Source organism: Octopus bimaculoides, chromosome 5, assembly GCF_046866305.1.
Source record: "Octopus bimaculoides isolate indiv1 chromosome 5, ASM4686630v1, whole genome shotgun sequence".
NCBI classification, from domain to species: Eukaryota; Metazoa; Mollusca; class Cephalopoda; order Octopoda; family Octopodidae; genus Octopus; species Octopus bimaculoides.
Window position 1 is genome coordinate 65,123,509 of NC_142932.1, and position 12,709 is coordinate 65,136,217.

Consider the following 12,709-nt stretch of genomic DNA (forward strand, 5'->3'; position numbering starts at 1 on the left):
GTAATTTTGCATTTTAAATACCTTGTAATGGAAAATCATCAAGGTGTACAAAGGACAATACAAGGATTACATTATGATCCATTTGGATATATATATGTGTGTGTGTGTGTATACAGGATGTGTGGTGAATATATTGTCATCTAAATTACGCAAAAATGAAAATAACAGACATCTCATTTTAATAGATATATTTACCAAAATTACATAAAAATATCTTGAAATGCTAAAGAGTAAATTTATTCAATAAAATTGCCATTGGCTTCAACCACAGCCTGCAGACAACATCAGGCCTCCTGCAACTCTTCTGGATGGTCTCCTTGTTTCAGTTGGTGAATGCTGCCATAATCCTTGCCTTCAGTTCATCTTTGGTGTTACAAGGAGTTTTGTTGGGCTCTCGCTCAACTGCACCCCACACGTAATAATCAAGGGAGTTGCATTCTTGGAAGTTAGGTAGCCAGATGTTAGGGGTGATGTTTTTGCAGAAATTGTCTGACAGCCATGACCAGGTTCTTCTGTCTGTGTGGTATAGTGCAGAGTTCTGTTACCAAACAGAATCTTCCAGCAGCCACCCTCTTGACCCAGGGCAGCACGACCTCCTCCAGGCACTTGATGTAGGCCTCTGTGTTGAGTCTGACGCTGTGTAGGAAGATGAATGGAGGCATAATGTTGCCATCACTAGTGATTACTCCAAACACCATGACATTGTCTGAATGTTTGATTGTTATCACTTTCGGTACATGTTTTGGGAACACAGCAAGCCAACAGTTGTTCTGTGTATTCACCATCTGATCCTGGCAGAAATTATTCTTGTCTGCGAAAAACCAAAGCATGTTCAGTTGGAGGGTTGCTCGAGTTTGTTCAAAAGCTTCATAGCACAGTCATTCCTCTTGTCCTTAATGGCTTGGTTAAAAATAGGCTCTTTCACATTTTGTAAGAAGAATACCAAATGTTTTCATACACTACCTGCCTGATAAGAAACTCAGATACTCCCATGTCCCTGGCGATGAGCCTGATTGACTTGGAGGGAGCATTGTCAATCATAGCCTGGATCTCACCAACAAATTCAGGAGTTCTTTTCTTATGAGAATGGTCAGTGTAAGTTTTCCAGGCTGCCATAGCTTTGTAATTACCATTACATCATTCAACTCTTTCCAAATCCTCTGCACTGTCCTCAGACTGACACCCAAACACTGTAAAATGTTCATATTAGAGCTTCTGGCACGAATGCAAAGCAATACAGCATGTTTTAAAATTTCTGGCAGAGTGAATTGCATCATGATGCTGTTTTTCTCAGACAGTACCCAGCTGACCCTGCTATACTGTGTACAGTAATCCCTCAACTATCACGGATGTTATGTTAAAAAAACCCGTGGTAGGTGAAAACCTGCGAAGTAGAAACAGTACTGTACTGTGTATATTTTTTTATTATTTTTATAATATGAATATATTTATTTTATTATAAATGCAAAACAATACCACACAAGCCTCCAAAGTTTCGTTTTCCCTACAGTATGTGCGATTCTTTGTTTACTCATCTACAATACACTACATATTTTCTTTTAGTATATTTTAATTAATATGTTATACAATGCAGTACTGTACTGCATTTTTATTTATTAATTTATTAATTTTTAGGTGTGAAAATGCTTATTTTACCACAGAAATAATTAGCCACAAGAATCCGTGATGTACTGAGGGCGCAATAGGTGAACTCCTATATGGATAGTAATTACTATAGTCAACAAAATCAAAAAACAGACAGTGCACATGCACGAAATTTAAAGTATAAACTCTGTGTGTGTGTGTGTGTATTTTTAATATATATATATATATATATATATATATATATATATATATATATTGGAGCCTGGTGTTGCCATCCGGTTTCACCAGTCCTCAGTCAAATCATCCAACCCATGCTAGCATGGAAAGCGGACGTTAAACGATGATGATGATGATGATGATATATATGACTGGGGGTGTTATAAACATCTGCATTGCTACAAACTAGAGTTAAATGCTCCAATGTTGCAGTCAAAGCAATACTGCTGCCTAAATAAATTATATTTATATATATATATTTATATATATATACTTATATATGTGTATTTATTTTTAAAATATGTATATATATATATATATATCTTATATAAAATAGACCTGTGTGTGTTTGTGTGTAGTCGCTTTTCACGAGAAAACAGCTGGGCAAATTGCTTTCGTACTTGAGATGCATGAATAATTTGACCTTGGATACATAATAGGGTCTTCAGTTTATTTTTTTTACTTAAAATAAATAATATTGCTTTATGCACATGATTCACTTCTTTAAATAGCTTTCTGTATGTCAACTTTCAGTATTGATGAAGCAACGGCGAAATTTTCTGTTTTCATTTGTAAAACCTCTCACTCTCTATTTTGATGTTTTCATTTCAAGTTTTAATTCACTATTTGCAAACAAGTACGATAAATTATTGGAAGACATATTTACTAAGTTCACAAATTTAAATATTCGGTACAAGAGCTTTTATTTATAAGATTTTTTTCATTTCATGTTTATTTCATTCACTGTTTGCAATGTTCTCTCTCTCCACACTCTCTCTCTCTAACACACACAGACACAAGTCAGTCACACACGCACACATGTTTTTGTAAGTATGTTTGTATACATTTATGTATGTGTGTGTGCTTGTGTGTGTGAGAGAGAGAGTGTGTATGAGTCAGTCAAGGGGTGTGTTGACATGTATATATACATACATAAATACATATACATACATCTTTTTTTGCATGTATGTGCAAGTGAGAGACAGAGAGAGAGAGTGTCTAAATGGCAGTCATTCACTCTCTCTCACACACACACCTGCATGCGTACATATAATAAAGATGTAAACATATTTATTTATGTATGTACACATGACAACACACTCTTTCTCACACACACGTCCATTTCATGTGATGTTTGATACTGTATGTATGTGCGTGTGTGTGTATGTGTGTGTGCACGCATGTGTGGGGCATTCCATAATCGCCATTTATTTCACTCACTCTTGTGAAGATATTCATGTAACTCATTTTTTCAGTTAATCCTCATTTTAATTTCCAGAAAGTTTCAGAGAACAATGTTCTCACACACTAACTCTACAAGAGAAGTTGGGGTAGGTGTAAACAATCAGTAGATGATCAGATGACCAGAGTTAATGTTGAATTCTGCAACTCTTAACTCTATCAAGTATGTTTGCAAATATATAAACAAAGGTTTAGATGCTGCAACATACACTCTTATGCAGGATGGCAGTCAGCAGATAAATAAAAATGACGAAGATGCACAGCATGACAGAGGAAAATACATAACTACCAATGTGGATTTTTGGCGCATCTTCAATTTCCCCATTCATCAGAGGCACCCAGCCATCATTCATCTGAGTGTCCAGCCTTGCAACAAGCATTTTCTCCAAGTTGTGTCAAGTAGATGAAGTTTTAAGTTGTGTCAAGTAGATGAAGATGCAAGAAAACTCTTTTACCCACAATTATCCAAATATTACACGTGGAGAAACAATAAATGGTACAAGAGGAAATGTGGGGCTGACGCTCTTGCAAGAATTTACAGTGTTCCCCCAAGCCAAGCAGAATGATGAGAGCTGGGACTTTGCATTGACTGAAGCATCAAGATCAGATTCTCCAAGGAAACTCCATAACCTTTTTGCAATCATACTGAACATGTGTCAACTTGGCAGTCTCCTACAGCTTTGGATGAAACATCGTGAGGACATAGCTGAGGACTTAAAGTATGCAGTTCTCAACAAGCAAACCCAGACATCAATATTCAGTTCTCTGAAACAATTTTTAACCAAGCAATAATTGAAATTGAGGATCAAGTTTTAGCCATGGGAGGCAAAAATTTGCAAGAGTCTGGCTCTGGACTGCCAAAAAACAAACTGTCAAATTAATGATTTAACTTCAAGAGACATAGCAAGAGAGACAAATTATGACATCACAGACTTGGCTGTATTTGTGAATGAACATGAACCTAAATTTCTTCCAGGACAATGCTGTACATATGATAAAATTTTTCATTTCTTCTTCTTATTATTATTATTATGCACGAATACGCATGTATATAACATACACATATGCACGCAATCAATCTCGCGCACGAAAACTATACAGTGTTGGTAATAGTGAGTGCATCTTAACCTTATGGAGTGGAGGAGGGAGAGTAACTTATCAATAAGGATGTTACTAATGTAGAAAGAGAGAAAGAAGGAAAGAAAGAAAGGAAGGAAGAAAGGAAGAAAGGAGAGAAAGAAGGAAGGAAAGAGGGGAAGAAAGAAATAGAGAAAGAGAGAAAGAAGGAAAGATAGCAAGGAGGAAGTGTAGCGTATATAACAAACATACACAAAATTGGATTGCGTATATATGTGTATACAAAAAATGTATATTAGCATCATGCATACAGATATATAGGGATATGTACACAAATACAAACAAACATAACTGTATACATGCGTATGCACACATTCAAGTATGTATGTGTGTAAACCTGAGCGCACATTCTCATATATAACATAAATGCACACACACGAATAACTGTATGTATGTGTGAATAAATATAAGCATACACTCATACCCTTGCATACACAAAGACGCACACACACGAAATCATTATTGTATGTGCACAAGTGTAAACCTAGGCCCTATACGTAAGCATAAACGCACACATATGAATACATATGCATTGCTACAATACAGACATCCACAATAAAAAACTTTTAGGTATCAGCGTATATATGCAGACAACTTTTTAAGAAATTGCTGAGTGTATAAAAGTTAAAATTGGGCAAAAATACATGCATAATAGAATTCCATATATCGAACCGTCCATAAAAACTGTTAAATTTGTTTACAAAGTATTTTAAAATAAATACAAATAAAATAAAATAAAGTAAAGTAAAACAAGAAAAAAGAAAAGTTATGCATATAACAGTTGAAGGTTTTCTTAAAATGACGTAGGGATCTATACAATATTCTTGCAAAGCGAAATAAATCATGTATAATGTGGCACAAATCCAATAGTTAGATTGCACAATGGTTACGAGGAGTCAAACATTATCAAAAATATATACTACCCATGTGGTATGTTATTCGCCGACATTTTAAATTTGGATGCATATATACATGAATTTAAAAGTTCGCATCTTTGGTTCGGAGCTTTCTTATCTTGGAATAAGATATGGAATTTTTCTAACAAACACAACTCACATTTAATTGGTCTTTTATGGGCACCGTGCCTGTAAGGTGAAGCTCTACCTAAAATCTTCCATGTCACGTTGAAAGGTCGGGCTTCGTATTCTTTTAATTGCCAGACGTATTTTGCCAGGCTAGTCTTTGTCCTATTTTCTGTGCGAATAAAGCCTGGTTTTGAATGAATTTTCCGTAGCCCCTGTATAAGTTCTATTATCGTACGAGCCTTCTATCTGGACTTTGGCTCTATACACATACCTTTTTCTAGACATCTCCCTTCCAACGGACAGGAGGTTCCATCTTTGCAATTGCAGCTTTTTGTAAACGAGTTGGCATTATGGTTTTTGGCAATTATCTTCTTCTTGTGCTGGCTAATCAAAGAGGTAAAGTTTTTGCAGCAAGAATAACTGATCTTAAGCGTTCTTCTATTGAATATTCTATAAAACTTATGATCAGGTTGAAAGTGCCTAGAGACTAATTTTTAAAATTCCTTACCTATATTAGTTCTTACGGCTATATTGAAAGCTGGGTTGAACCACAAAACTTTCCTAATCCTAGTTCTACGTGCTGCGTTGCTGCTAGGATTAGACCGGGTGTACTGGATCCTCTAAGAAAATCCACTATTATAATAAAGTGCTGCGTTATGGAATGTTGCCTCATCCACAGAAATTGTCGATATTCGCCTACCTGTGTTACTAAGTTTCTAAGAATAACGGGCGGATGGTTGGATTCTCTGCTAATATAGGACAGTTTATCATAAGGCTTACGGTAAGGTTTAAATATATCTGAATTCAAGTCTAAATTTACATCTAAGAAATCTACTTTTTTGAGGTTAGTATCTATTGTAATCTGCAAGCCTATCCTTTGGAAGAAAGCAATTAGATCCTTCCTAAGTTTATCTAATTTGTGACCATTTAAAAATATGGGTGACTATAAGGCTGTCATCCCTATACAATCTTGCGTCTATAAATGGGAATTCTAGCTTCAGATTGTGCAAAATGTAAGCTCCTATAAGCGTACATAACTCAGCCCCGTCATATGCCCCCATTGGTACATCGAAAAGAGAATCCTCACTCTTTTTAATCCAGGTGGATTCCTCATGAAAAAGTGATTTTCTTGCATGTATGATAATATCTATTTCCGAGCTATCAATGTTGACATACTGTTTGGCGAATTCTAATGCTTTCAGGAGCAAAGGTCTGGATATTGATGGGTAAAAATCAACAATATCGAACTGCGTAAATTTGCAGCTATGTTTAGGGCTAATCCCTTTAAAACAATCTATTACTGACTTATTATTCTTCCAAATCCATAAATTTAAATCACTAACTTAGTTAAAATTCGATCTAAAATATATTTGCTAATAATCCCTATTTCAGTTTTTGCTGGATTAATCAATCTACATTTGGGGCTTCTATTAAAATTGGCTTTATGGTCTTTTAGGGTAATAAAAGCAGGTCGGGGGGGGGGGGGGAAGGTATTCTATTCTATTGCTAATCTTAAGATTGTTAGCTATTCTTCTTGCCTCCAAATTCACCTCTTTGTTTAAATTTGAGTTATCTTTTTTGTATGTATCTTTGATGCTATTCGAAATTAGACGCTTGTAAACGTCCTTATCAACTGCATACAAGTTTTTTGTCTTGTCGGAATTAACAAAGATCTTATTCGAGTTGTTGATTTCTTTAATTTTTTCTTTCATATCTCTCTGTGGATGGTTGGTATATTTACGGAATCTAATTTTTTTAATAAGATTGAAAATGTCTTTTTCGAAGGCTTCTAATTCCGGAATAGGTGGTGGATTCCTGGAAAATTTAAGTCCGTATTTGTTTCCGTTTGCTTTTTGTTTAGTATCAAAGAAGAAGGCTTTCCATCTCAATCTCCAAACAAACTCTTCTGTTTTCTCTATAAGACTTTTAAGATATTGCTTCTGTGCAGGGATATGTATATTTTTTTGAGAAAACTCCAACGGGTAAAGTTCCATCTTTTCAGCTGTATCTTCCTCTTTGTGTAGAGTCACTCAAACTTTCTAAAAAAGGAGTGGGTTACAGCGGGTTTTATATATATATATATATATATATATATATATATATATATATATATATACAGAGAGAGAGAGAGAGAGAGAGATAGATACCAATTTAAATAGGAGCTATAACGCGATCCATCGTAAAAACTTGTTTAATGACCTATGCACATTTCAATGCAATATCCCGACTCACTCCTGTATGTTATAAAAAATGGAATATTGTATCTCTTCAGGGTCAGATTTGATTAATTCATAGCAGACAGTAAATAACCGATATTGTATGCAGTGTTAATATGTTTCATGTCATTTCAACCTGTTTATACACATGTAATTTAAGGACAACTATTAATGCTGTCTGTTATTTACTGTCTGCTATGAATTAATCAAATCTGACCCTGAAGAGATACAATATTCCATTTTTTATAACATACAGGAGTGAGTAGGGATATTGCATCAAAATGTGCATAGGTCATTAAACAAGTTTTTACGATGGATCACGTTATAGCTCCTATTTAAATTGATATGCACACAAAATTGTATGATTAACAACCTTTCATATGAGAACTTTGCTACGTTGATAATAGGTACAATATTTTTACCAAATTTTTGGTAGAGATCTATAAATACAAGATATAGATATAGATATATACATACATACATATATATATACATACATATATATACATATATACACATATATATATATACATACACATATATACATATACGTATATATATATATACACATATACATATATATATATATATATATATATATATATATATATATATATATATATAAATAATAATAATAAATGAGACCTCGATATTAGATAAATAGAAGATTATAATTTATAATTTATAACAAGCGGTAAAATGTTGCCATTATAGTACTTGGAGTTTAAAATGCCAGAGTGAAGAGCTACAATGCATTCTCTTCGGCTATTAATAGCAACAGACGCTATGAAAAACTGTTGAATAAAAGAGAAGTTACTCTAATACGTAGAAAGAGAAAAAAGAGAAAAGAGTAAAAATACACGCAACCATATTCCCACAATACATAGACGTTAACCTCCTGCACAAGCTTTCTCATATACTTTCTAATTAATTTTTAATTTTTATATATATTTTTTCATGTTTTTCTTTTTTTTTTTTTAATTGTGCAAATGTGTATGTGTGTGAGTATATCTATAAGCATGTATATATTTCATATGTATATGTGTGTGCATGTGTATATATGTGTATGTCTATGTATATGAGTATAGGACTGCATCCGGTGCATATGTGCGACTTTCATGCACACGTCCCCTTCATTTATGCAGATATGCATATGTTTGTATATGTGTGTATGCAGGAGTGTGAATGAATGTCCATATATATATATATATATATATATATATATATATATATATATGCGAGTAAAAATAAATACAAAAAAGGTGGGGTTTTTTGTATGATTGTGTATAGAGGAATATATTATTTTGCTTAAAAGAGTTCCAACACTGTCTGTTTTTTATGTTTTATTTATATTCCTGCAGAACTAATGTGGGGTATAGAATATGGAATATACAATATATATGATATACAATATACAATATACAATATAAAATAAAATAAAATAAAAATGGATGGCACCATGAAAGAAAGTATTGAATGTAGATGAAATATTGAGTGTTCAATATAAAGGATCAAATATATAAATATATAAATATAAATATATATATATAAAGGCGACTCGAGTTTCTGGGCTATTTCCCTTCGTCATGGCCGGTATGACAGACTTTAACAGACTGTTATATATATACGTATATATATATATACGTATATTTATATGTATAAATGTCTAAATATATATGTAATCTTGTATGTATCCATGTAAACACCTATGTGTATATGAGGATGAGGTTGTGTACACACACACACATATTTTTATATATATATACAGTGTGCCTGTGTGTGTGGATATGTGTGTATGTATACATATGTGCATACACGTTTGTGTATGTGTATGTATACATGTTTGTGTGAGTGTGTATGTAGGTAGATGTGAATGTCAATGTATTTTGTATTTATGTCAATGTATTTTGTGTTTTTTTCTTTTACCACCGATTAGAGTAACTTCCCTTTTATTCAACGGTTTTTCATAGCATATATTGCTATTAATAGCTGACGAGAATGCATTGTAGCTCTTCGCTCCAACATCTGAAACTCTGAGTACTATAATGACAACCTTTTACTGTTTGTTCTAAATTATCACATATACATATATTTATACATATACATATAGATATATATATTTATACACACATACACACACACATATATATATATATATATATATATATATATATATATATATATATATAGATAGATAGATAGATAGATAGATTATGAGTGATTATTGGAATCTTATATGTATACCATTCTGCCTAAACATTGGATTTACAAATACAATATCTCTACATTCACACTCTATTTCCTATCTTAACTAAACTAACTATTGCTTAATCATCCTCTCACACCGCCTCCGATGAAGGGATATAATAAATATCCTGGAAACAGCTGTAAGACATTCTATTTATAAATATTCTATATTATACAGAGCCTCGGTCTTTTATCTCATACATATATATACATACATATATACACACACATGTATACATATACACAAACATATATAAATGCATATATACATATGTATATGTACACATACATATATACACACACATATGTACATATATATACATATGTATATGTATACATACATATATATAAACACACACACATATATATGAGAATTTTTAAGTGATCTTCTTCTAGCACATTAGCAGTCCACTTAGTGGTCTCTTTTATATACACATATATTCATATATACATATATACACACACACACACACACACACACACACACACACACACACACACACACACACATATATATATATATATATATATGCACATATACATATATGAGGAGACTCCCTTCGGTCATGAATGACCATGTGATTGCACCTAGAAAGTTACCCTCCGAGGCACAAGTCAGGGCAAAGTTGTTCGTGGAAGGCCAGCAGTTGCCCATGCAAACCAGCCTCCCCTCTCCACACTATTGATGTTATCCAAGGGAAAGACAAAGGCCGATGCAGCTTGGCACCAATGATGTCGCAATTCATTTCTACAGTTGAGTTAACTGGAACAACACAAAATAAAGTGTCTTGCTCAAGAACACAACACGCAGCCCAGTCCAGGAATTGAACTCACAACCTTATTGGGAAATGTATAACTCACAACCTCATCTGGGAAATGTATAACTGCTGTCATTCACAGAAAAGCTATTGTTTTACCACAAGAAAAGTGCTGAAGTGTTAAGTGAAATTTGGCAATCAAGGATCGAATCCATGCTATGCCTGCATGAAGCCACTACAAATACGTTGTGGAATAAAAAATTTATCTAGTGTCATGGAAAAAGGGTAACTGTAAAAGTGCAGAATTATCGGAGTAATGGGCATTAAAAAAAGTATGTATGCATAAAAATGTGTGAATGTAGTCTTTAAGGTTTAAGATTCAAATCAAATAAGTGCAGTAATAATGTTTAGCAGTTCAAAACTCTGAGTAGTGAAATGCAGAATTAGGTCAGCTGATCGTGAGAATCAAATATTGATTGCTTCGCTTAAAAATGCAGGTGGTATGAGTTATTTCCCTTGGGTTGTTTAAATAAAATATCAGTAATATGTAGTAGATAGAAGGATCTATTGGAGGGGCCCTATTATTGTTTTTTTTTAACAATCTAAGTATGTCATGAGGTTTCCAGACATGAGTTCTACTCTTGTGTAAAATAAAGTATAAAGGTAATATAGTCTGCAAAAATTAGAAATTGGACACATGAAAAATCAATATTCAAAGTAATCGAACATAAACAATGAAACCTGTAAAATATTTCTAAATTCGATGGTTCAATTAGTTTCATGAAAATGTCATATGAACTGTTAATAAGCAATAATTATTACGATTTGTAAAATAAGTATAAGTGATACAGGGTGTCCCAACTGAATGTGGTGTTGAAGTTTGGTTTCATTTTTCAAGAATTTTAAGCATTCAAAGTAGGAATTCATTGTATTGGGACACACTTATCAAATACATTCTGGAATGAAAAATTTAAATAGTGTCATCATAAAATTCTAACTGGAAAAATGCAGAATTATCAGAGTTATTGGCATTGAAAGTGTGCATGCATCAAGAAAGTGCAATAATAAGGTTTATCAGTTCAAAACTGTGAGTAGTGAAATGCAGAATTAGGTCTGCTGATCATGAGAATCAAACATTGATCACTTCGCTGAAAACTACCAACTGTAAGTGTAGGTGCTATGGGTTATTTCCCTTGAGTGTTTAAAAAAAATTTAGTTATATGAGGTAGATATAAAGATCCCTTTCCAGGGGCCGTATTATTGATTTTTTCAACAATCTAAGTATGTCACAAGGTTTCCAGACAGCATGAGTTCTACTCACATGTTAAGTTTTACCAAAATTAATAAAATGATGTAGGAGTTAGCTAACAATGCCACAAACAAATTCACACCAATTTTCCACATATGTAGTAGATATACATATATACAAACACACACATATATATACACACACACACATACACTTATATATATATAAACATAAATATATGGATGAAATGCCACATTTTACTGAACATTTTTCTGGCTTGCAGCCTTTGTAGTAATAATAATGATGATGATGATGATGATTTCAAATTTTGACACAAGGCTAGCAATTTCTGGGAGGGGGCAAGTTGATTACATCAACCCCAGTACTTAACTGGTACTTATTTTATTGACCCCAAAAAGATGAAAGGCAAAATCGACTTCGGCAGAATTTGAGCTCAAAACACGAAGACAGACAAAATGCCGCTAAGCATTTCACCTAGCATGCTAACAATTCTACCAACTCACCGCTTTAATTATACTAATACTAATAATAAAAATAATGATAAAGCTTACCAAATTGGCTGAAAAGCAATGCAACTGATGAATTTGTGACAGGAATAGTATTACTTAGTGGAGGTTGCAAAGCTTGTCGATCACCACCACCAATTGAGAAACGGACCTGAGGACCACCTGCAAAAGAAAATAATCAGAAAAAAATCACATTTCAAAAAAACTTAGGAGTGGCTGTGTGGTAAGTAACTTCAGTCCTACTGCGTGGCACCTTGGGCAAGTGTCTTCTACTATAGCCTCGGGCCAACCAAAGCCTTGTGAGTGGATTTAGTAGACGGAAACTGAAAGAAGCCCATTGTATATATGTATATATATATGTTTGTGTGTGTGTGTGTGTCTGTCCCCCCAACATTGCTTGACAACCAATGCTGGTGTGTTTACATCCCCGTAACTTAGCAGTTCAGCAAAATAGACCGATAGAATAAATACTAGGCTTACAAAGAAT

The 12,709-nt window shown here is 33.5% G+C and overlaps 1 protein-coding gene and 1 long non-coding RNA gene across 2 annotated transcripts in view; one reads left to right on the forward strand and one right to left on the reverse strand.

Annotated features, from left to right (window-relative positions):
* The window catches only part of LOC149135568 (uncharacterized), a 440,654-nt gene that overhangs the window by 168,664 nt on the left and 259,281 nt on the right, over positions 1–12,709 (forward strand). The gene's annotated exons all lie outside the window — the stretch shown is intronic.
* The window catches only part of LOC149135569 (myotubularin-related protein 13-like), a 223,748-nt gene that overhangs the window by 166,387 nt on the left and 44,652 nt on the right, over positions 1–12,709 (reverse strand). Inside the window, exon 5 of the mRNA XM_089351883.1 lies at positions 12,268–12,384. Coding sequence (XP_089208009.1) covers positions 12,268–12,384 — 117 coding nt within the window. The remainder of the gene's footprint in view (positions 1–12,267; positions 12,385–12,709) is intronic.